The following is a 25,450-nucleotide window of genomic DNA, read 5'->3' as shown; positions in this document are numbered from 1 at the left end:
ACCTGCAGTGAACAGCAGCTCTCAGCACACATTAAATGGACTCTCAGTTGGCTAATCAACAGGTCTCAGAACATGATGGTAAACAGGGAATCACCACTGAGTGGGCATTTCCAGTGGGATCCCACAGCAATTGGCTCTTGGCCCTGCACTGTTTAACATTTTTATCAATGATTTGGAAGGAAACATAAACTAACGACTGATGAAGTCTGCAGACGACACGAAGATTTATGTAGTAAATAATGGAGGCAGGTCACTAATACAGAGCTTGATAAAATGGGTGAAAGGAAACAATACTGTTTCAATACTGCCAAATGTTCCATTATACATCTAGGACCCATGTGCCGGTCTCACAGGATGGGGGATGATGTTTTGGAAAATGGTGACTCTGAAAGGGACGTAGGGCTCATGATAGAAACCATCTGAACAAGAGCTCCCAGTGTGATGCAGTGGTCCAAAGAGCTAATGCCATCCTGGGCTATGTAAACAGGGGAAGATCAAGCGGGAGCAGAAAGGTAATATTACCTTGGTATTTGGCACTTGTTACCGAAATACTGTGGCCAACCCTGGTGTCCTCAATGTAAGAATCAAGACGGATGCTGAAAAATTTGGAGAGGATTCAGAGAAGAGCCATGAAAATGATTAATGGATTGGAAAACATGCCTTATAGTGGGCAGGTCTACAGTACTGCTTAAATCTATCTAACTTCCATCGCTCAGGTGTCTGAAAGAACCCCTCCCCCCGAGCCATGCAAGCTTTGCACTGTCCATACCAGTGCTATGGTGGCGGGAGAGCCACTTCTTGCCGAGATGGAGTAATTATGCTGATGGCAGAGCACTCTCCCGTTGGCATAGCACGTCTTCACCAGATCTGCTACAGTGGTGCAGCTGCACCGATGTAGCGCTGTAGCGTAGACTTGTCCAGTGACAGGAGGTCAATCTATTCAATTTAACTAAGAGAAGGTTAAGGGATGACTTGTTCATAGTCTGCAAGTGCCTATTTGTGGAACAGAACTTTGGTAATAGTGGGCTTTTCACTCTACCAGACAAAGGGATAACAGGATCTAATGGCTGGAAACTGAAGCTAGACAAATTCAGACAAGTAAGAATTGTGCAAATTTTTAACAGTGAGGTCAGGGTGGATTGATTTAAATCAAAGTGACTTAAATCACCAATTTTAATAATGATTTAAATCAGCAAGCAGGCAAACCTTTATTTAAATATCTATTTTAATCTTGGTTTGCATTTGTTCTTTTTAGTTCTTTTCCTAAAGAAAGGTTGATTCTCACTGGTTAGTAACCATTAAAATATGTTGATTTGCAACGAAATATAACCTTTCCACTAAATGTGGTACTCCTTTTTGCTAACCAGGAGGATACACTGTATCTATACACATTTATTTAAGCAATTATCTAGCTTGACGCACATTTATTCAGATTCTTATTTTTTACTTTTTTTATGATGTTAGAATATGGTGAATGATGCATTTCCTATTTACGAGCTGGTGACTCATTTTTTTACTTATGACTTGTGTCATAATTATTTGGATGGAAATTAGAATTCAATTCAACAGTTGCATTCAAATGCACAAACCCAGCATTTTTTAAATAGTTACATAAAACTACTTTAAACGTGAAGGAGACATAAGAAAAAAAATAGTTTGTCAAAACTTGTGTTGCATTTAAAACTAACAGATTTTATTAACCAAAGGAACTATTTCCCTGTAGTTAAGTGAACTGACAGTTTCTAGTCTCATGTCCTTCAAGACTGTAGACTTACTAGTTCTCATCCTCTCACCTCACATTTTATTCACAGATTGGGAGAGGAAAACCAGCTTTCCCGCTTTTTCAACTCCCAACCCATTCCTGGGCTTTGAGAAACTAGTCATTGAACTAAAGTACGGTAGTTGAATAAACTGAAATAAGGTAGATATTCTCTCTGCACCTGTAGAATTGGCACTTCAACAAACTCTGGTTTCCAGCTTAGCCAGAGACTTACATCAGTTCAGTGGTCTGACTTTCTTTAAACTTCAGCTACAAATATGCATTGCTTAATTTGTTTTATTTAATTACAATTATTTTAACAGATTATAGTAAATTTAGGCTTTTCCAAATGTCATTTTCAAAAGGTTTATTTTTAAAAAGAAAATGTATTTAATTTAAATTTAAAAAATCTGTTTTTTTAATGTTTTTAAAAGTTGATTTTTATTCATCCTACGTGAGGGTATTTGACAACTGGACCAATTTACCAAGCGTAATGTTAGATTCTCCCTCATTTATCATTTTAAAATCAAGATTGGATTTTTTTCCTAAAAGATCTGCTCTATTTCAAACAGGCATTCATTCAGGGAGTCCCACAGCCTGTTCGACAGGAGGGCAGAATACATGATCCCAGTGGTCCCTTCTGGCCTTACCCTCTAGGAATCCCTCCTGTTAGAATTTGCTATTCTGCTGGCTAATGCATATCATGGAGGAATGTCTTTTGCTGAGGGAGACTGCTGACCTGTGTCTCTCCCGGACTCCCACTGCTATTGAGAGTGCCTGATCGACAGACAGCCAGACAGATGGGCCTCTATGACATTGGCTACATTCCCTTAGCCTGGTGTAGCCAGAGGGGGGTGCCCCCTCCTCTCAAACCCAGACCTCAGGCAAGGTGTGGGGGAGCATTCCCAACCCAGCTGTGACATTTCCTTCCACCTATACCTGTACAGCTGTTTCCTACATGGCTGCAGCCTCAAGAGAGATGCGTGAGGCTTCTGTAGGTGCTTGGGAACAAGACAGAACAGAAACGCTTCACACCTGGCTCCAAAATTACAGCACGCTGGAACATGGCCAACATAAACTGGCAGAGTACCAGCTGCAATGGACATCAATTAAGGAGCCTGTCATCCTCAGACTGCAGGGTTTTCTCTTTGCGATCTGCATCGCTCCTTAAGCCTTCAGCAGCACCAGCGCTGGAGTTTTCCAGATGGGATCATTTCCCTCTGATTCCACTCACTAGATTTATGGCAGAATTCCCCCCCTCCCCCATTTTTTTAAGAGCTTGAACTATTATTCCACATTGCAGATTTCTCCAGGGCTGCATTTAGTGTCCTCATGCAATACTACAGCTTGTTTGCACCAAGTTACCTTTATCTTCAGCCACAATAAAACAGAGTTTTAAAAATATGCTCAAATGTTGCTGTGTTTAAGCAGCAAATAGCCGGCCAGATGAAATGAGAGCTGCTCAGAATCCCTCTGGCACACAGCCGGGCCGAGTCTGGCTGAGGGCAACAAGGGTCGCGAGGACGCTCCAGCAGGACTGACCACAAGCACAGCTCAGAGGTCAGTCAGCCTGTCCTCCATCTGCCACACTGGGCCGGGGAGATGGGTGGACTGGGAGACCTCCCATCACAAACAAAGGATGTCAATGGTGTCTGGCAAATTCAGAATGTCTGAGTGACACACGGGGTATCTGAACAATCACTGGCACACAAGGTTCAGGGGAAACGCAGATACTAAGATCAAGAATTCAAGCCAGGCAACACTCTGCATGTTACCTTCTCAGCGGGTGAAACCCAGTTTCTTCTCTATTCCCAGTGACATCAGCTTCTGACGTTGATTGTAACTCAGCATCAGTGCCCTTTATGATCCAAAGATACCACATGAAAGGGAAGGACGAGGTCAAAGTGGAGTTTAGTGATTGGTCTGCAAGCGTTTCAATGTTTAATTCCATAGCCTATGGGCTACCAGCTGCTGCCATGTAGCTGCTTTTGGCAGGGCTCTGTCAACGCTTGTTTGGAAAGCAAGGCAGACAGAGATCTCCTTGGACTCCTCCACTCTAGGGTTCTTTCTCACTGCTTCCCTCCTCCCCACTGACGTGAACTGCAAGCCCCTTGCTCATGGGCTGAGCAAGCCTTCCAGCGTGGCTCGGCACAGACACAGCACCTCGGGGTGCTGGGAAGCAGGTACGTTGCTTTGCCTCCGGGTTCTCTTTCCTGTTTGGGATGAGGCTGCCCCTCACAGAGGGCCCACTTCTGCCACCCTTACTCCTGGTGGGCAGCACCTTGCTCTGAGAGAAGCCCTACTGCCATCAACGAGATTACTCGTGGAGTAAAGTGCTGCTCCACATACGGGTGGCCAAACTGAGCCCAAAGCCTTTATACTCCTTACCCACATTGCTCTACCAACCACCCCATGGGAACTTCCTCCTGCTGCTTTTCTTTTAGCTCAAGACAACAAGCTTCAGAGCCACTCTCAGGACGGTAAATGTCCCTGCCTCTGTTCCAGGAGGCTTTCAGGAGATTAGCCACAGATCTGTCATCTCAGGAAGGCCAGGACCTAGGTTTTCACGAGGCATTCCAATGCCTAGTCCTCTGGCCCTTCTGCGGGGGCTCTCGTTCGGGGCAGACAGTTACTCTACTTCACACAGAAAAGAGCTGAAAGTCTTTAGAAAACTGTATCTTGCTAAGAAGCATCTCAACGCTCTGCTAGCTAAATGGGCTAACGTTAGCCCAAGCCTAACAGAGAGAGCTCCTGAGAGGCCAATGCAGTGGCCAGCAGTTATGGAAACCCAGAACATATGAGCCAGATTAGAGAGAGATTAATAGTTCAGAAAACATACCAGGGCCTGGAACCAGAGAAAAGAGGCTTGTGCTTTTCAAAGAGAAACAAAGGCCCTTAATGGAACCAGGTTTGGGACCAACCGTTTGGCCATTCCCACAGCAGGGGCCCATGCACATAGCGGGCAGCTGAGCCTTCGTCAAGTAGGGAATATGGCAAGTGTGAAACACTAAATGGGCTGCGTAGCTGCGGGAGTGACACCCCACCGTGCATGGGCCAATCCCTAGACTGCAGTGTCTCATTCAGAGACACATGCCAGGGATTTGCCGCCTTTCCAGGACCATGCAGGAGGCAGAGCACTTGGGGTCCTGCCAGTGGTGAATGAGTTCACCACACACGTACAAAGAGCATGCTCCTATGAGCACGTGTACAGAGAAAGGCTCCTTTTTGTTTCAGTGGAGGGAGCCGTAGTGACTAGCCCCATAAGCAAGTGTATTAATCATTCACCGTCTGGTTTTAATCCACACACTGCTGATCCTGCGTCTCACTGTATTGTTATCGGGGGAAGGAGCATTTCTCCTCAATCTTATTCACCAGCCAAAAACGTGAAAATGCAAAAACCACATTTGTGAAGGGCCTTCCCCAGGACACAGGGCCCCGGACCCCAGTGAACTGGGGCTGTTGCCTTTTTATTGGTATTTAAAAACCTTTTATTAACATGTGTCAAGGCTGGGGGAGGAGAGAGAGAGGCTCAGGTTTCAGGACCCCCCATTCACAGACATTTATTGTGGGAAGGGACATTAACACTTTCTCTTCCACATCTCTCTGGCTGGGGCTCCCACAGGTACATGTTTCAAATGTAAATGACAGGCTGAGCTGCTAGAGCTCTTCCTCTGCGTGCCCAGCCTATGCAGAGTTAGTAGGAATGGACGCACACTGCGTGATGATGAGCATCCAAACAAGTCTCCAGAATCACCACACAGGCGCTCTCCGGGCCGTTCTCCCGACCTGGGAGTTCCACAGCCCAGTCACAGCCTTACCACCAACTCCAGAGGAGCCCTCTTGCAATCAGTGGCCAGTGAGCGTGGAAGAAACCATCAGATGCCCAAGACTCCCGGGAGAACGCCCCTAGTGCACAGAGCAGATGGGCTCTGTTTTCAGTGCAATCCAATGTTGGCCACTGGAAGCCCCCACCACCAGCACCATGCAGGCACAGATGAAACCCTCATTCTTTACCTTCCCCTCTGCCAGCAGCCTCACTCCACCACACCATCCTACTCAGCACTTGCCCTGGGGAGCAAAGCTAGGTAAGAGCCTGATGCTATGGGCACGGGACCAGCTCCCAGGGAAGGGGGACAGGCCCTGACAAGATGCCCATAGTCTGTGAACCTGTAGGCACAGTATGAAGCCTCACTTTGCTGGTTATGTAGACTGCAGTTGATTGGTATGCGTTACTGAAGTCCACTGCACAAGTCCTGCATACAAGAGTGTGTTTCAGCAGGTATTTGCCCAACACACAACCAATTAAAACATCACCATGCGATGCTCAGCCCGGAACTAACACTTATGGGGGAGCTTGAGCCGGTGATAAGCTGGCTTTATACGGGGAAAAGGTGACAACTTCAATGGTAGTGCATGAGAAGACAGAAAAATCTAGTGGGGAGGGAGAGCTCAGTGGTTTGAGCATTGGCTTGCTAAACCCAGGGTTGTGAGTTCAATCCTTGAAGGGGCCATTTAGGGTTCTCGGGCAAAAATCTGTCTGGGGAGTGGTCCTGCTTTGAGCAGGGGTTTGGACTAGATGACCTCCTGAGGTCCCTTCCAACTCTGATATTCTATGATCATGCTGGTTCCGGCATGAATCCCACCGCAGAGCCTCCCAGCAATGAAAGGTGTGGAACATGTTCATCCACAGCAAGATGGAGGCCAAATGTCCAGTGACCCGCTGAGAAGTGCTGGCTGTGAAGAGGCTCTGATGGACTGCAGCACTCTACCACAGAATGGGACTGAGGGAATGAACAGAAAAACTGGCAATCGCAATGCTCAGAATTTATTATTTAAGATAAAACCACAGACCCTGCCCCAAAGACTTGCAGTCCAATCTCAGGTATTATCAGAGAAGGGCTAAAATCCAAATCTCTCTCTCTTCCTAGGTATTTGCTGTGTTTAGGTAAAATGACTGTCACATGCAGAGTCTGCGGAACACGGCAATGTGTTTAACACCTGTGCAAATGAAACAGGGGGCTGTGAAGAACTGGCTGCAAAGGAAACAAAGAGACATTTCCTAAGCAGCAAGGTGTGAGAATTCAGTACTGAGAGGGGCAGTTTCACATTCTCTACCAACAACCTAGAAAACCCAGGCTATTTGGGTGGATGCTGCATTGCTGTGCAAGACATGTCCCTCCCTCGTTTCCCCCCCCCCAGTTCTCTTACATCCCACACTGGGGACCAAGAAGGGAGAAAACCTCAGCTCTGTGGCTGCTCTGCAGTTCACTGAGGGCTAAGGGACAAATGCTTTGAGCATGTCAGTATTTGGGGAGGGTACTCCAAATGCCTCTGGTGCACAGTGGGAAATGGCCAAGTCCAGGGAATGCTGACACAGCAGGTACATTGTGCTCTCTGGCCAGATAACCCTGTCTGGCTGTCTGCCGTTCCTGTCTTGGGTTTGATGCTAAGGGCCTGTCATCAGTGCTGACTGTATGGACAGAGTCAGACTGCCTTCTCTTGCCCAGAGGAACCAAGCCCAAGCCAGTCTGCAAGGCCACCAACACAAGCCAGCTTCCCTGGGGGAAAGAAATAGCGACTGCAGGGCTGCTATTTTAAACCCCAGGAACACGCCCCCAAAGCCCCTCTTCCTGAAGGCAGGTGCTTCTTGAAACAGGGACAGTGACTGCATTCTCCCCTCTGCCCCAGTGCAGCGTTACAAGTGGCAGTGGGACAGACAGGGAAATGAAACCGAAATTAGCACCTCTCAGGTTCCCCTTCTCACGAGGGTCCCAGATTTCTCACGGTCAGTTCAGGAACAGGTCATGGAGAAGTGACACCTGGAAATGCACATCTCTGGCCAGCCCCAGCTTACCCACCTTTCTTACAGACTTGGTCCCAGCAGCTCCACTTCTCTTCCTAGAGTCCTCTCTGCTCAGGGAAACATCACAACATCCTCCTGTGAGAGTGACAGCTCCAGCTCTGGGATGCTGCCCTGAAGGGCTCACCCAGGCAACACACACAGGGGACTGACAAGCTCCACTCCTCATTCCTGCCCTGCCCCGTGTGGTCCCCAAGCTCAGTGTCACTCTCCCCTCTCCACCCCCAGCAGGAGTGCACGTGGCCAGTGCAGGCACCTTCTCAGCCACAGCCCCCACATCCCCCCTGGCCGGGCGGTGGCAGAGAATGGAACCTACGCCCCACATCAACAAGGGAGCTGATTTCATTAGTCTAAAAACCAACAGCCGAGGAAAGTTCAGGCTAGACCGGGCTCCTAGCGCAAAGAAAGGAAAATAGAGCGCGGGCAGCAGGGAATGCTTTATATTCCTAAAAGCCTTTTGTACGTTAACACATGGTGTCTGCTTCTCTCTAGTCACCTATTTATCACTCTCCTCTTTAGAGAAGGAAAAAAGCCCTGGCTGCTTTCCTAGCACAGAGTTTTGTGGCCGGGGGAGGGGGAGGGTGCTTTCAGCATGATGCAAACCATTTGGAGTGGAGTGAGAGCGCTGCCAACACAAGCTGCACTATTTAAACAAGTGAGGAAATGATCGTATATACAACATGCCAGCGAGCACACACACACACCAGAGGAAGTTGAGAGGGGTTTTCATGACACAGAGCTGGATGTCAGCGGCTAAAAGGTCGATATTTTCCCTTAACACCCTTCTCAATGACTTAATCGTGTTCCGTTTGCACAGAAAACTTCCCAAGAATAAAAGTCTGGAGGAATCAAGGGGGGATATTTGGCCTAGTGCTGACCTTGTCCGAGGTTTTCTCCACGTAGCAGGGCTCCTGGGGGGCGACCAGCAGGGGGACAAAGCCTGAAAGGAGCCGATCCTCTTCCAGGCTGAGCAGGGAAAGGTCATCATCGGGGTCCTTGTACAACGGCACCTCCGACTGATTCACTGTGGTCAGTATGTTACAGAAGTCGGCCAGTGTCGCCCACACATCCACTGAGACCCTGGGAGAATGAGGGGAAGAGATGTGAGCAATTCTGGCATGTTCTCTGCATCATCACAGCAAATATCAGGGAGGTGAGATGAGGCAAGACGCACCTCCCAGCACATACCCTTCAGGGTAGGAGTGCAGCCCCATGGGCTCCCAACTGCACAGAGGGTTCTACCCCGTGCAGTGAGCTCAGCACTTGCTAACACAAGCCCTCTCCCCCCTCTGCAGATGAGGACAGTCAAAAACCCCCCTTACTCCTCTACTGCGGACCAGGAAGCTCCCAGGATAACCGCCCCCCCTGCAAGCCCAACCTGGTACAGAGACATGGGGAAGCATCTGCCCCACCAAAGCCCCAGGTGATGCTGAAAATAATCCAGCTTACTCCAGAGAGGAGTAATGCTCCATGTTCCGTCTGGGCAGCCTCCTCTACTCTACTGCAGCCACAGCTCCAGCCCTGGGACACAGCCTATTTTCTCCAGCCTCTTCTAGAAGCGAATGTCGCCAGGGCCCTATTTGTGTCTCGCAAAGAGCAGACAGAGCCCAGGTCACTATCTGCCATCACATGCTGTGGCCATGCGGGACCTCGGGGGCTTTGTCTTTAAATGCCAGTCACTCGACGTTACACCTTGTTTCATTTCTGGTCACAATTTCAACACTTTGGAGCAAAGCTGCCTGTGTGGTGTGACACCTTCTTCGAGCACCAGTGACACGCAGAGCCCAGTGTCAACACAGAGCCCCGAGCAGCTTCAGCAGCTGCCTGTAGCCTCTGCTCTCCTCTGAGGGCAGCTGGAGCCCAGTGCCCCGAGGGTCGAGGTGGGGCACAGTGACACACTCAGGCAGCAGAACAACCGCACAGCTACAAGCTCACAACCAACTGCGACTTCTTCATTATTTCACACAAGGGTTTCTTCTGGGAGAGCAAGCAGGGATTTTAGATCGAGGCCGGAGAAGTGCAGGGAGATGGGGAAGGGAAAGCAGCACGCTGAGCTGGGCTCCCCACGCCTTTGGGTCCCAGACAGCAGCCTTGTGCTGTGCCCATCTGTGCCTCCTTGATGAACTGTGAGGTGCAGGACAGAGACCAATGCTGGGGGGATGGGACTGTCTCAACAGCCAGAGGCAGCCAAGGGGCTAGAGCAGGCCCCCTGCTCCGTGAACTGCTCCAGGTGGACAGAGTCTGCACTCGTTTATTTATGGCAATCAATGTACCAGGAAAGTGCACTGAAATGAAACATCTTGTTTTCAAGAGCGTCCTGGGAGCTGGACGGAATGAGCTGCCATTAATCAAAGCCCAGCACATAATCAGCACACGTGTAACACAGAGTCGCCCACATCCCTGAGCCGGCCCCGGCAAACATGCTGCGGAGGAGAAGAGGGCCTTCGAAGCCCTCTGTGCACAGACACCAGGAGCTGGGCTCATTCACAAAGCTCCATCACTTGGCTCGGCCAGGTCTGGCTGTCAGAACTGTTTAAATATGGAAAAAAATAAACAGTTGCAACACGTTTTTCGGAGGGATCTGTCCGAGGCCCTTTGTGATGTAATGGGAAACACTGCATTTGTGCTACCAGCTGGAAAATAAACAGAGCTGTGAGGGTTAAAAGGAACTGAACTTTCCACGACCCCTATCTGCAAAGAAGAAAATAATAAGAGGAATGATCCACTGCCCCACAGCTCTGATAGTTTATCCTTCAGCCCAGGCTGCAGAGACAAGCACCGGATGTGATAGGGCTGCTCTGGGCCACCTCCAACGTGAGCTCTGCCCATGGGAGACACGCAGGGGTTGAAAGGCTCAGCCCTCCCCCAGTGCCCTGCTGCATGGGTCTGGTCACATAGCACTCCTGGCCCTCAGACTGAGCGGGCTGCTCCACACCGGGATGAGCAGCGAGAACAGCTGCAGATCGGCTGGGGACACGGCCAGGGAGTGCCCCCTTTCCAGCAGGGGTGGGGGGCATGGATGACACAGGGTGCCAGGGGAGCAGTCCCAGACCAGGGGCTGGGACAGGGCCGACAGGGTGCTGGTGGCAGAGACCTATGGCTGAGGAGGGGCAGGACACCCAGCAGGGAGTGCTCCATGCCAGTTGGGGAGGACTGGGCAGATGGCAGGGAGGGAAGGCAGAGGCATAGCAACCCGCTGCAGAAACACTCCTGACGTGACATTCGTGGCCTTTGGCCCCCCGACAGGCTCAGCGTCCAACCCCATCCCCAGGCCATACAAACGGTCACATAACTCACATTACTGCATTTAAGAGAGCTCGCTAATCTCCCAAATGGCAGAGCTGGGGCGTTCCCCTCCTGTAGGCTTAGCAGCTCTGCACAGCACCCTCCCTCCGTGGTCGCTAGTGCTCCAGCCCCACTGATGAGGAGTTTACCCTTCCAGCCCCCTATTCCAGTGCAAGCCCCCCAGACCTTCCACTGGGACAGGAGTTGCTGCCACTGCTCCGCAGCATCCTCCCTGCTCCCCCCAGTTTCGCAATGGCTCAGCAGATCCGGCCTTTCCATGGTAGGTGTCAGATTTCCACTTTACGGTCCCCTCAATCAAACTGACGGTTGGGGCAATTTTGTCATGAGCTATCGACCCGGCTGCTGTGTAATTCAGAGCAGGGGCTGGGTTGCATCCATTAGGTGTGAAGCGGCTGTGAGTGCATGGGACCTTGGCAATAAGGATGGAGCGAGAAGTGCTTTTCCTTTGCTGTTTTCACCCTGGTTTCCAGCTCTGACACACAATGACAGGGATTTAGCTGGGAGTGCATCTGACAGAATCCTGTGCAGTGGCCTCCTTCCTGTGTGTCGGCATGTACGAAACTACGGGATTGGGTAGTTCTCCAGGCTCCACACACCCAGCACCAGGTCCAGGTGATGGCCAAAGAATCAGGAAGTTCATTGCCTGAGCCCTTAGGAGACCGTCCTGGAGGGAGATGATGGAGGGACGTGCAATCCTTGGGAACCTGGCCAGGTGCTTTCTCCTTCGGCCCCCAGGGTCCAGAGGTGGTTTCTAGGTTTGGCTGGCTTGTATCACCTTGATTGGATTGCTGTGATTCACGGCATTTCTGTGCACAGATACTCAGAGATCCAACCCTCCGCACATGCTGTACGTACACAATACCTGAGTTGTAACAGGCCTCTTTGTGGAGCCTTTGCAGAGGGCTCTGCAGAATTGCTGACACCGAGCCCTGGAGTGCACAGTTCCCAGGTAAACAGAACAAAGCTCTCCAGGCTTCTAATGGAGGAAGCCAAGCGAGGGTTAGCCCAACGTCTCTCCTCACAAGTTGGGTTCATTCTCTTCCCCACAGACACATTTACACCCATAAGAACAGGGAAAACGAAGAGTTAACTCACTTTCTGCTGTCTCAGAACCCAGGCTGAATGTAGCCCAGCGGCAGGGCGACAGGGGATGGAGCGAACACAGCTCATGTGCATGGACAAGGGCACCCAGGGGCCAAACGAACTCCCACGACGAGGGTTAGGGCTGGACTTGTGCAATCACAACAGCCAGGCCTACTGCCTCCAGAAGGGCAGGAACAGGCAGCTCTTGCTAACAACTCTGTGGCAGGCGCAGCCCGACACTCGCTGAGTCCCCCTGGACAGGGCCAAAGCTGTGCAGTGCTTTCACGTAAGCCACCATCTTCACAGGGGGAGCAGGCGGCCTGGTGATTCATGCAAGTACAATGACCCCATGTTCCAAGCCTGTGGAGGTGGCCATTTCCTGAGTAATACCAGCTTGTTTAAACACTCACATTCAAACTCCACAGCTGCACAACAAACCCAGAGTGCAGTGTGAGAAACCCTGCACTGTGCTCCCGAGCCGCGGGACAGATGGCAAATCACTCGGGCCTTTCTGCTCCTGGGGCAAGCAGAGCTCAAAGAGGCTGAACGCAGCAGGCAAGCAAGCCCCAGCAAGGCAGACAGAGGAAACCAGCCCAAAACAGGAGGCTGAGAAAGCTCAATCCAAGAGGGCACCAGGCTCTCCACGTCTGTGCACCAAAGTCCCACTACCCCACCAGGCGTCTTCCTTGCCTCCAAGCCCCATTCCAGCCCAGGGGAAACCAGAATAAAAGCAATTCCTCTGTAGGCATGTGAAGTATTCGCTTCTCCTAAGGGCCACTCATCAACCCTGCCCCTAACTGCAGGGGCACAGCTGCTGAGGGCACTGAAGGGCCCCTGCAGTCCCAGAGGGGATGTCCCCTTCACCTGGGCTCTCTCGAGCTGACAGCTACGGCAGGTAACTCATGGAAACATAGAGCATCTGGAAAGGGCAGAAACTCTTGAGGGTCTCAGAGCTAGATTCACAGGTGTTAAGGCCAGCAGGGCCCGTTCTCACCACCTAGTCTGGCCTCGGTCATATCCCAGGCTAGAGAATCCCCTGCACAAGCCCCAGCTAGAGCCACCCTCATAACTTTAAAGCCAGAAGAGACCGTCCTGATCATCGCATCCGACCTGCACACTGCAGGCCACAGAACCTCGCCCACCCCGTAACAGACCCATTAGAAAGACGCCCTGGGATGGAGAACTTACCTCACCCTTGGCCCTTCCTTTGACTCTGTCAGCCAGAAAATCCAACCGATGCCTCTCAACTCTCTCCCCAGCACCCAGCGGGGAGCAATGACCCTAGAGCCCCCTGGGGGCACATCCATGAGGCTACAGAGAGCCCAGCTGGGATCAGACAATCCCCTCTAGACCCAGCCTCTTCCCACTGACACCAGCACTTTCCCCAACCCACACAACTCCCTGGCCTCTGGCACCTTTTCCACCTCACTTCCCCCTACCCAGAGACCACCCCTCACCCCCAGCTCTTATCTCCCCGTTCCCAGCAACGGCACAGGGAGTCACTAGCCACAACACGACCCAGCTATGAGATGCCATCTGCTCCATGCAGCCAATGGCTTCCCCCCCGTTTGCCTTGATCTCAGGACAGTTACTGACACTGTAAATCATTCCAGCCACGTGGACCTGCCTCCACAGCTACAGGGCACCTCTCCAAGAGGCTCCTGCTCCTCCCTAGCTAACGGCGCTGAGGCTGCTCCATGACCCCTCCCCAGGTGGGGCTCAAATACTTGATCTTTGCCTCTTCTCTAGCTTGACTCTACCTTCATTCTTCCCAGCCACTGACCCTGCTGGCGTGACAGCTCTCCTTTGGACAGCTCCATGATGAACATTCACTAAAGGAGACAAGGCTAAAGAAAGGAGTTTTCAACTCATCCCTTAGCAATCCCTACCAGCGTCTTGGTCGGGGCGGCTCTAGGGATTTTGCCGCCCCAAGCACGGCAGGCAGGCTGCCTTCGGTGGCTTGCCTGCGGGAGGTCCCCGGTCCTGCAAATTTGGCGGCAGCCTGTGGGAGGTCCGCCGAAGCTGCGGGACCAGCGGACCCTCCGCAGACAAGCCGCTGAAGGCAACCTGCCTGCCGCCCTCGCGGCGACCGGCAGAGCGCCCCGTGGCTTGCCGCCCCAGGCACGCGCTTGGTGTGCTGGTGCCTGGAGCCGCCCCTGGTCTTGGTACCTGTATTCAGGGGCTGGGCTGGGGCGGTGGGAGCTCAGCAGGCCCTGTGTGATGAGGGCAGCCTGACATGCTCTTCCATGCGCCTATAAAGTAGGCTCTAGAATTTTTTCAAAGCATTTGGGTTGAATTTAATAGTTGGTTTAAATGCACTACTTGAAATCGCTGCATGTGGCCTATAGCAAGCTCAGAGGCCCTGATTCTCAGCCTAGCGGGAAAGCAGATTCCACCCCGCCTCACACTGAATAGCCTGGGGTTTCTCTGCTGAGCCTGAGTTCCCGATGTGCTCGAGCAAGGAGCAGATCTCTGAGATCACAAGGGAATCTGTGCACTTCCCTGCCCACCAGTCTCAGCTTCCTCAACCACGGCCTCACAGGCAGGAGCAGCTTCCTGCCCGGCAGCCCTGGCTCCCCCACCTCCACTTTGCCTCCAGTGTCTGCAGCTCCAGCATCCACCTCACACCGAAACTCTCCTCCTCGGCCTGCGACTCTGCCTCATCAACTCTCGCTCTTCCTTTGCTTGTGTCTCATCCACCCTCCACCCCCTCAGCTACTCTCCGTAAGGAGTTCATGAGAGAGATGCTATGCATGAGGAAGTTGTGTTGTGGGGTTACTGCCTTTCACAGCTGGGTCACACAATCTACTCTTTGGTACCAGTGGGTGGGGCAGGAAGACACATGCCCTCCCTCCAGCTGGAGTGAGAGTCACACTCTTCACTCACCAAACCCCGCTAGGCATGGGAGCCACCACACACATACTTTGCTGCTCTCTGGAATCCAAGCAGAGATGCCCATGATGCGGCTGTGCCATCAACAGGAGGCCCTGCTACTACCCAGGAACGGTGCCACAACGTGGCAGCCACGGAAGGCACCTTCCCCAGAGAGGTGGAGGAGAAGAAATGTCACCCCTGCCCCCCCCACGCACAGAGTCCCAAAGAGGGCTACACATTGTCTGCATCGTCTCCAAAACCTCTGTGGTCCGGCACCAATCAGTCTATTACGGGTGGGCTCAGCTCAGAGCAGCCTAGAATCCAGAGTGGGGACCTTGGGAAGGGTGCAGCCCACCATTCGTACCATGCACGGCCCCGGAGCCCGTCTGGATGTGGAGAGGACACCCTGAATGCTGGGGTTCATGCGCTACGCATCTCCCCAAGCACGTGTCCGGGACAGGACACCCCTGAGATGCTGCTCTCTGAGTCTCCAGGGCCGTGTGCTGGAGCGGAGCGCAGCATTTACCTAACACCTTTCCCTGCGCCTCTGTCCAGCGGGGAAAGCAGCAAGCTGAGCACTCAAATCCAGCAGTGTGATGAATGCATCTGCGCTGCAGTTAGGAAGATATATGGCATCAGAATGCGGAGGTCTGGGCAGCGCGGTGAAACGCGGGCTCTCCAGAGCCCCAGCTATGTTTCCCATTATGTAACCCTGGTCATGGGCAGACAGCCAGACTCCAAATGAAAAAGAGACTCTGGCTTGGCACCGGTTCTATTTTCCTATCCTCATTCGGGGTCAGTGCAGTGTCATACAGCTGCAGAGAAAACTCCGGGGATTAAACCTGGGAAAGACTCCAAGACCAGGACCCGGGTTCAAGTACCAGCTGAAAGCAATAAACCAACTGCCACAGCTGGGCTGAGTTTAGACGTTCTCAAAGTCCCCTGACTGTCACTTGTGCAGAACTAGGAATCATGAATGTGGAGAATACAGCATGAGCAGGGGCATTCGGACAGGCAGGCCCACCGGCCTATGCCCCAGGCTCTGGAATGAGCCTTGACAAGCCACCTCACCAGCCCAGGCCCTGGGATGAGCTAGGATGGGCTGCTGTGCTGCTGATGATACTGCGTCAGGCCCCGGGATGAGCCACCGGGCCGGTGCCGGGCCTGGCCTTGGCCCCGGGATGGGCCACCGGGCCGGGCCTGGCCTTGGCCCCGGGATGGGCCGCCGGGCCGGTGCCGGGCCTGGCCTTGGCCCCGGGATGGGCCGCCGGGCCGGTGCCGGGCCTGGCCTTGGCCCCGGGATGGGCCGCCGGGCTGGTGCTGGGCCTGGCCTTGGCCCCGGGATGAGCCGCTGGGCCTGGCCTTGGCCCCGGGATGAGCCGCCGGGCCGGTGCCGGGCCTGGCCTTGGCCCCGGGATGAGCCGCCGGGCCGGTGCCGGGCCTGGCCTTGGCCCCGGGATGAGCCGCCGGGCCGGTGCCGGGCCTGGCCTTGGCCCCGGGATGAGCCGCTGGGCCTGGCCTTGGCCCCGGGATGAGCCGCCGGGCCTGGCCTTGGCCCCGGGATGAGCCGCCGGGCCGGTGCTGGGCCTGGCCTTGGCCCCGGGATGAGCCGCCGGGCTGGTGCTGGGCCTGGCCTTGGCCCCGGGATGAGCCGCCGGGCCTGGCCTTGGCCCCGGGATGAGCCGCTGGGCCTGGCCTTGGCCCCGGGATGAGCCGCCGGGCCGGTGCTGGGCCTGGCCTTGGCCCCGGGATGAGCCGCCGGGCCGGTGCCGGGCCTGGCCTTGGCCCCGGGATGAGCCGCCAGGCTGGTGCTGGGCCTGGCCTTGGCCCCGGGATGAGCCGCCAGGCCGGTGCCGGGCCTGGCCTTGGCCCCGGGATGAGTCGCCGGGCCGGTGCCGGGCCTGGCCTTGGCCCCGGGATGAGTCGCCGGGCCGGTGCCGGGCCTGGCCTTGGCCCCGGGAAGAGCCGCCAGGCTGGTGCTGGGCCTGGCCTTGGCCCCGGGATGAGCCATTGTGCTGGCACTGGGCCTGGGCTTTTTGGAGTCCCGGTGAGATTTCTAGAGACGCAGAGATTCGCTGGATCCCCACAGCTCCCACTTTTCAATTTCTATTCAGTCCCTTTGCTCTGCTCCAACCCCCAGATGCGGCACTGAAGGGAATGGTGAAGTAGCGCTAGACGGGCAGCTCCCAACTACCCCAGCCCAGCCTCTGAGCACGAGGCCGGGAAGGGGAAATGGGGGGAACAGAGTATGCCCTGGAGGGAGAACTCCCAGCTGTAGGGAGCGTGGAGTTTGGAACATTGCACCTCCTCATTGCCCTGCCCCAGGAGTCAAGCTCTGCCCTTAGCATTTACACATTCCCTCCCTCTTCCCCACCCGTGGGTCGCAGGCCTGGCCCAAGGCATTCACTCACACGCCGGCCCATCATTTACTTTTGGAACATCAGTCAAGGCCCTGGACATGATGGCTGCCCTGGTTAGCCAACAGCCCCAGGAGCAGAGTGCAGGCGTGCGTCAGTACAAAGCAGGAATGCGAAGCCAGTCATCACTACTCTGTCCAACCTACTTGGGAGACATGCTGAGTCTGGGGAAGTGAGGGGAGGAGGTCACCTGGCAGGGCGGAGCTGGTTCTTCTTCTTGCTGGAGAGGTTCATCTCCAGCAGGGGGTTCCATTTCTCAGCTGCTCAGACCGCTACAGCGCGGTCATGGCCTCCCTCACACAGAGTACACAAGAGTGGTGGCAAACAGGCAAAGAACTCTTGTGCTAAAAGAACACCTTGGAGCACCCCAAAAATAAACCAGAGAATTGCCATGTAAACTACAGCTCACCATGTCTGAGGGGCCCGCCAGCCAGTGGGCAATGGGGAAGAACGGGCTCTAGTCACTGCAGGGAAAGGATCTCAACAGTGGGAGGAGGGGCAGGCCCAGGTACTGCATGAAGAGACCAAGGCAGGGGAAATGACTGGGCCTCCTGAGCCGTCACCAAATGGTGAAGCTTGCTGACTCCCCAACTCTGGAGCTCTGAGCAGAGCAGGCGCTCAAAGTACATTGTGGCTCATGCCCAGCTACCTCCTACCACCCAGGACCTGCATCTTCAGCTGCTCCTTGGCACTTGATGGAACTATGGGCCACAGTCTCTGATAAGGGCTGGGTTGTAACCCTCACCTTCTCCCGTCTTGATGGGAAAGGGGGAGCCTGCACCTGCTCCTAACCCCGTCAGGGAGCCAGACCGGGTTCCCGGCAGCCGGAGGCAGCTGAAGCAGATCTCAGTCGCACCCCGAACAAGGGAGGAGGTGGCTCCTCCCTGGAACATGATGAGCGCTGGCTGCATGAACCCAATCAGAAATTCCATCTCGAAGCAAGCCCGTTGCCGACGGCTCAGCAGCTCCCTGCACAGGCAGCGCAAAGGGGCTCCGGATTGGTGCAAGCATGCTCACATGACAGCTCCGAGTTTGAGTTCCTGCCCAAAGATGGGCAACAGTTCACATGAGCAGGCAACGGTCCCACATCGAGCAGCCGACAAACAGAAAACAGACTCCATCTCCACAAAATGAGGCCCAGCACTTCCTGTGTGAGATTTCCATTTCCTCAGCCAAATGAAAAAGAACTGGAATGGAGGCAATAAAACAGGAGAGCGGGACTGGACCTGATGCATTGGAGCAGGGACCCATTAATGGTTAAGCCACTTTGCTGGATTACTCTTAATGCGCCTTCCCATCACCCTGGGTTCTGGCTCCTTTGGATTAACAATAAGACGTGATTTCAGGCTCTGGATCCAGAGTACCGGAGGCAGATGGAAAATCCTGCGGGAAAGCAGTTATGGAGCATGCTCAGACACTGCTTCGCATACTCCATACTTGGCCCCTTCACATGATTTTCTGTCCAAAAATATGCAAATTGCCTAGTCCGCATTATGGACTAATGTTCTGGAATCAGCCAGCTTAGCAAATTAACCCTTTGTGAATGGCTGGGGCAGAGGAAATTGCTTTCAAAGAAGGGGGTTCCCAAGCACAGCAAGGCTGCTCAAGGCTTGGCCCAGGCTGAATGCAGTTTGCCCAGCCCCTTCTCACAGGTGAGGAGAATTCAAGCAGCGAGCTGGGAGCAGGCTCCACTCTCATAGACAAACAGCTGGCTGGCTGGCAAAGGGCCTGGGGAGATGCACCCCAGGAAATGAAGAGAGAGATCCCATGTGTAAGCTAGAAATCCGGCCGAACCTTCCCTGACACACTAGGGAACGAAGGGGAGCTAGTCACAAGGGTTAATGCTGTGCCCTTGGCATGCCTGCCACCACCCTGAGCCACATACACCAGCTCTCGCTGCTAAGGAAGAGCCCTCTGTCACTAACATCTTCTCCATGCACAGGACACTGTCAGCACCATGGAAACATCCCCTGCACAGCACAGGGCAGAGAGCGATACCCTCTGCTCAGGCAGTGGTGGTGGGAGGACAGAGCACACCACCTCCGTGAGGGGCACCGGCAAGGAGACCGCAGTGATGGGCACGTGTTGGAAGAGCAGGAGGAGATCACATACTGTTTGGGCAGCTCAAGGGAGGTGGGAGGGGGGTTCCAGGTGTCCGAGTGGCCGAGCATCCAGTCTGACCAGACTTTCACGCTGGGGAGGAGCTCCTTCAGATCCTGGGGCAACGCGGAGACCTTGATATCATCCTCCTCGTCCTGCTCTGCTTCCTGGGGCCAAGCTGCAGAGACAAAACACAAAGCTGGGCCAGGGCCGCTGCAGTCCCCCATTCCTGGGGAAGGCTGGCTGAGTCCCTCCCTCCTGGGTGTGTGCGTGCGCGCATGCGAAGGCCACTGAGTGCCTGATTCCAGAGATGCAGAGTGTGCTGCATCCCCCCTAACGCACCCCAGACGCAGCGACTGGCCCAAGGGAAGGACGGGATGCAGCATCACCCCATTTTACAGGGTGGTCGTGACCTGCTCAAGCCCATTCAGCGAGTCAATGGCAGAGCCAGGAACAGAACCCAGGAATCCTGACTTCCAGGAGTCGCCTGGAGGCATCAGAAAGCCTGTCATGTAGCAGGATGGGTAAAAAGACTAAGGGTCATGGAGTCTCTCCCCCATCTTACATCGCGGGCTCTCCAGCTCGGGCAGCCCCACAGTGAAGTCCTGGAACTGCCTGGAGTCAAAGCGGGAGAGACTCCAGGGATGGAGGAGGGAGGCATGGTCTGAAAACTAGGACAAAACCTAGAGGCCTCAAGAGACAAGTGGTGTGTGATGGAGCAGGAAGTGAGCCAGGCCTGGGAAGCAGGGCTGGGCTAGGGCAGGGAGGGCGGGGGCTAGCGTGACACTGCAGCATAGTGCTGTTAGGCAGGCTACCAGCACTACCTAGCACTGGGCAGACGGCTCCCTTACCTCGGACAGACTCCTTCAGTAAGCTGGTGCAGCGTCTCACCAGCAGGGCGAACATGCAGAGTCCCAGCGCCGTGGCCTGTTCCTGGAGCACTGAGCGACAGTCCTCCGAGAGGCACTCTGAGGAGACAAGCAGAGAACATCAGCTTATGGTGGGGACAGCAGGCCCCTCACCCTGAACCCACTCTGAGAGCCAAGGACAATTCCTGCCCTTTTCATCCTAGTGCATAGGCTGGGGGAGACTCCAGGGGGAAAGCCAAGCACCCAGCATGCTCCTTCACCCCCCGCTCCCCCGGTAGGAGAGGAGGAATCAGCATGGCTCCAAACAGGGAAGTGGCAAGGCAGAGACCCCAAGCTCCTGGCAGCCACTGCCCACTGGGTGCCTCAAAGCCCTGCCTGCGGAGCCATCATGGCTAAGCCAGCACTCAGGGCTCAGAAGCTGCCACTCTCTCAGACGTCCTAATTCCTCCTGCAAATGAGGGGAGAATTCCAAAGTGCTAAAAGGATAATTAGCTGCATGTTTCATCTCCACCCCTGCTGGCATGTTCACCTCAGCACTGAGCACAGGGCTCCTCCCAGTAGTTCACAAGTCACACAACAGCTCCTCAAGAGGGCTTAAGCTGTTACTCAAGTAGATGCCACATGACCATAACTCTTCCCAACAGAGCTGCCTCAGGGCAGAGCAAATCCCACCAGTGCATCTGTGGCCAGTCAGAACCCACTTCTGAGGCTGTGAGAGTGGCAGGGAGCTGGCCGGGCATGGGTTACACTTGGCAGGGCAAGGCAGACGCTGCCCCACTCTCCAATCTAGTCAGTCATGGCAGGGCGCAGCTGGGGAACAGGCATTTTAGCAATTCATTACTGGCAACATGTGCCCTCATAATTATTTCTCTGCCCCTTCTGGTGGCTTCACACCCCACTGAGAAAGTGTAGAGAGGGCACAGACCATGAAGCTGTTTGGTCAGGGGCCAGACTCAGCAGCAGGGGAGGTGAGGACCCTGTCCAGAGGGAGAGGGGAGGAGGACGGTGAAGGCCATTTTATTTTTCTGCATGGCTCCATGCTTAAGGTCAGGCCAGTCACGCTGCAATAGCCCCACTGCCTTAGCACACCGCTGGCTCACTCAGTCCCAGCTGCAGAGCCCACCCGCCTCTCTCAGCACCAAGGAAGAAGTGTGATGCAAAGCACCATGGAAGAACCTGGCACAAGCCAGACCAGGCTTGTGTTACAGCTACCGCAAACATCCAACACAGATACCAGGCGGTGCCCATGCCAGCTGGGTCGGCCACAGCAGAGACCAGAGGCTCCTCTCCCCATCTGCCCTCTGAACACAGACATGTTCCCCATGACTGACTGACTAACTAAAAATGCATAATAATGCATCAGAAAAAGAGAAGGGACATTAAGCTGAACTTCCAAAGCCATAGCAGGCTGCAGATCTGAGCTAGGCGCAGGAGCCCTCACCCACAGACACACAGACCCCATTCCTGCAGAGATCAGGGGAAGGACGAGGCCAGGGAGGGCGCAGACTCTGTGGACTTTCAGAGGAATTTCAGAGAAGTGGGAAGAGGGGTAAGTAAAATCAAGAAAATGAGAACAAATTGAGAGGAAGGCCTGAAACCTTGATATTGTCACATCACGTTCTAAGTCGATGCTAACGAGTTTAGTACCTGGATGGGAGACCACCACTCAATGGAGGCTGGCGGTTCAGTAGGGAGCGCTCTTATCTGCCAGGCTGTGCTGAACCTTGCCCCAGCATGACAGCAAGGGGTGCCAGCTTTTGGAGAAACATAAAATCGGAGGATGTGACCACTCTGGGACATTAACGCTCACTCTCATGAAACCTTTCCCACAATAAGAGTGAGAGCCCCAATGTCCTGGCCATAGTCCAGTTCAAGAAACTACATTCCGCTTCCCTGGAACTCATCCCCAAGTTTCAATCAGATACTAGATTCTCCTTCACTTCCTGTCCTAAGCTGACCATCCAGGAGATGTACAGCCCCAAAAGCACTTTGGGATCCTCCCGGCTGGAAGGCACTAGATAAACGTAAGAGATGAATATATTAAAGACAAAGGAAATGACCCTTTGAAATCTCTGGGCAGTCCAACACACAGCCCTCAAGATGGCATTTCTGGGACAATGCCCCAGGGGCTCTGGGCAGCTTTACACTCACACCCCATGCCCCCCTCCTGGAACCACACCACCATCATCTAATGCAAGTTCTTATACCACCCTGAAAACAAGCACTGGGCTAGCCAAGGCTGGCCTTCACCGTGCAGGAGATTCTCTGCAAACGCCAGAAGGCTGCAGTGGGTAGGATCATAAACCTATAGCCCAGGCACAGCAGCCGCTAGGATGCAGTGCCCCCACAGACAAACAGCTATCCTCCCACTGTCCAACATCTTGACAGATGAAAGGAGACGCAGCAGAGTCAGTCGGTCAGTGGTGCTTAGCAATGGTATGGGAAAAGAGCCCGATGCATGAGTGGCAGACGTCCCACAGTGGCTACAGGTCCATTCACCAGAAGGAGGTTGGAGCACATTCTGCTTCCTGGCTCGCCTGCGGGCCTCAGCCTGGGCTCTCTGAAAGCTCTCTGCCGTGAATGCATCAGCCTTGACGCAACTTCTCCAGACTGAGCGGTTGTGGTAAGGGTTCTCTCAGCTGCCAGTGGGAATTCTGAATTTCTTGAGACCTTGCTTGACCTCGTGGCTGTAGCAGAGCTTTGGCCTTCCTTTGTGATGTGGGGGGTTCTTGAGTTGACCACAGAGCACAGCCTTTGGCAGATGATCTTGAGGCACACACTCCACATGTCCCAGACAGCGTCCAGTGTAGTCTGCAGGCCAGTGCTCTCAAGGATCTCACTGTTAGTGATCCATTGGTCCCAAGTAACTCCAAGGATTTTTTTTTGAGACAGCAGAGGTGGAAGCTGTTCAATCTCCACTCCTGCTTGGAGTACGAGACTCAGCTTTCACAACCATAGAGGGGGGTACGGATCACACAAGCCTGATAAACAGACACCTTTGTGTTCAGGGTTAGCAACTTGTTGTTCCAAACACGTGAGGTAAGTTTGCCAAAAGTGACAGAAGCTTTCCCAATTCTAGCATCAAGTTCCTTATCGAGGTTAAGTGAGCTGATGAGAACTGAGCTGAGATAGCAGAAGTGATCCATGTTATCCAGAATGTTGTCATTGACATAGATTTTAGGTGGAATGTTGGTTCCTTGTGACATGACAACTGTTTTCTTGATACCGATTACATTGCCAAACTTGGTGCATGCATCAAAGAACTTATTCTTCATGACCTGCAGGTCATCAGGTGAATGAGAGGTGAATGTGGCGTTGTCTGCAAAAAGCAGATCCTGAACAGTAAGCTTGATAATATGCCTTCTGCTTTGAAATTGTCTGATGTTGAACAATCTGCCATCTTGCCTCCATTCAATTAGTATGCCAGATAGATCATTTCCAAAGGCGTACTTAAGAAGACTAGAGAAGATGATGCCAAAGCTGGTGGGTGCGAAGATGCAGCCTTGCTTGATACCAGTATCAATACTAAAACTCGGATGCTGTTTCATTTTCATACTGGATGGTTACGTTCATTTCCTTGTGGAACTCCTTGAATAGGGAGAGCACCTTTTGTGGACAGCCAATTTTCAACCAGATCTTATAGATGCCATTCCTGCTAACTGAGTCAAAGGCCTTTCGTAGGTCAATGAATGCTACGTACAGGGGCGGCTCTAGAAATTACGCCACCCCAAGCAGGGCGGCGCGCTTGCCGCCCTTCCCCGGTCCCGCGGCCGGGGCAGAAGTGTCTGCGGCGGGTGTGCTGGTCCCGCGGCTCCGGTGGAGCATCCGCAGGCATGCCTGCGGGAGCTCCGGCCGAGCCGCGGGACCAGCGCACCCGCCGCAGTCATGCCTGCGGGAGCTCAAGCGGAGCCGCGGGAAGAGGGGACCCTCCGCAGTCATGCCTGCGGCAGGTCCGCTCGTCCCGGGGCTCCGGTGGACCTCCCGCAGGCATGACTGCGGAAGGTCCGCCAGAGCCAAATGCCGCCCTGCCGGGACAATGCCGCCCCACGCGCCTGCTTGGCGCGCTGGGGTCTGGAGCCGGCCCTGGCTACGTAGAGAGGTGCCTGTTCTTCACAGCTTTTTTCTGGCACCAAGAGCAACGTGAAGGACATCAGCTGTGGAGCACTCAGCTCTGAAGCCACACTGGTTCTCAGGGTGGCCTCTCTCAGCAAGGACTTGGGAGTCTTCAGCAGGACGCTTCCAAGTACCTGGCCGACCACGCTGAGCAGAGATGTCCCGCAATAGTTGTTGAAGTCTGCTCTGTCGCCTTTATTTTGATAAAGAGTAATTATCTTTGCATCTTTCAGATCCTGGGGTATGTGGCTTTCTTCCTAACAGGCGCAGATAAGTGCTTAGTTGTCCTCCCCCAGAAAATGCACCACAATAAAATACATGTTGTGGCAAAATGGGAAGTTTCTGTAACATTTTTATGAGGCCTGTATGTGCCTCAATTTCTGTACTTTGCATTGTTACCCAGTGGAGGAAAAAGTGTTAAATCTGCTCTTGGGGCAGCGCAGGACATGAGGTGTGGATAGTGCCTTGCTGTCTGGGCCACAGTGAGTAGGGTCCTTAAGGAACTGGCTGGAACCTGCTGAAAGCGACCTATGTCAGTGCAGAATCCCAAAGAGACAATGGAAAAGCTCCAATGACCAAACACTGACACCTAGTAAACACCACTAAGGGCAGGGAGATTTTCTGCCTGCCTTTCAGCAGGGAAGCTGAGCACAGACTCCAGCTTGAGAACAAAGGACAGAGCCGTGACCAGCATGGGCTAACCTTCTGGAGGAAGCTGGCTGCTCTCTCTCCTAGGACTCACTAAGGAGGTCAGAGAGAGACCAAGCCTGAAATGGAGTTCATGACAGTTTGGCTGGTGACTTGTGCTGGCTTAACCAGAATGGACCATGTTTTAACCTTCATTTCTCTCTGCTAACCTGAGGCCTTCCAATGCTGTGTTCCAGCCGACTAATAAACCCCACTGTGTTCTGAAAATGTTGTTTGGGTGTCACGGCAAATACAGGCCCGGGGAGCATTAGTCCCTGCAGCATGGACAGGTCTCCCACTAGGTGTCTTTCTCAGTTGGAGTCGCTGGGCAGAGCTCCCAGTGGGCATCAGGCAGCTCAGTCCAGAAGGCGGTGAGGCTGCA

At 53.8% G+C, this 25,450-nt stretch overlaps 1 protein-coding gene across 8 annotated transcripts in view; it reads right to left on the bottom strand.

Moving 5' to 3' along the window:
* The window catches only part of SMG6 (SMG6 nonsense mediated mRNA decay factor), a 143,250-nt gene that overhangs the window by 45,300 nt on the left and 72,500 nt on the right, over positions 1 to 25,450 (bottom strand). For all 8 annotated transcript variants that reach the window (XM_044994260.1, XM_044994256.1, XM_044994257.1 and 5 more), the window contains exons 11-13: positions 20,251 to 20,367; positions 19,412 to 19,577; positions 8,498 to 8,699 (exon numbers count right to left, since the gene is read on the bottom strand). In XM_044994260.1, coding sequence (XP_044850195.1) covers positions 8,498 to 8,699; positions 19,412 to 19,577; positions 20,251 to 20,367 — 485 coding nt within the window. The remainder of the gene's footprint in view (positions 1 to 8,497; positions 8,700 to 19,411; positions 19,578 to 20,250; positions 20,368 to 25,450) is intronic.

The sequence above is a fragment of the Mauremys mutica genome, chromosome 19, assembly GCF_020497125.1.
Source record: "Mauremys mutica isolate MM-2020 ecotype Southern chromosome 19, ASM2049712v1, whole genome shotgun sequence".
NCBI lineage: Eukaryota > Metazoa > Chordata > Testudines > Geoemydidae > Mauremys > Mauremys mutica.
This window is presented reverse-complemented; position numbering and strand designations above follow the sequence as displayed.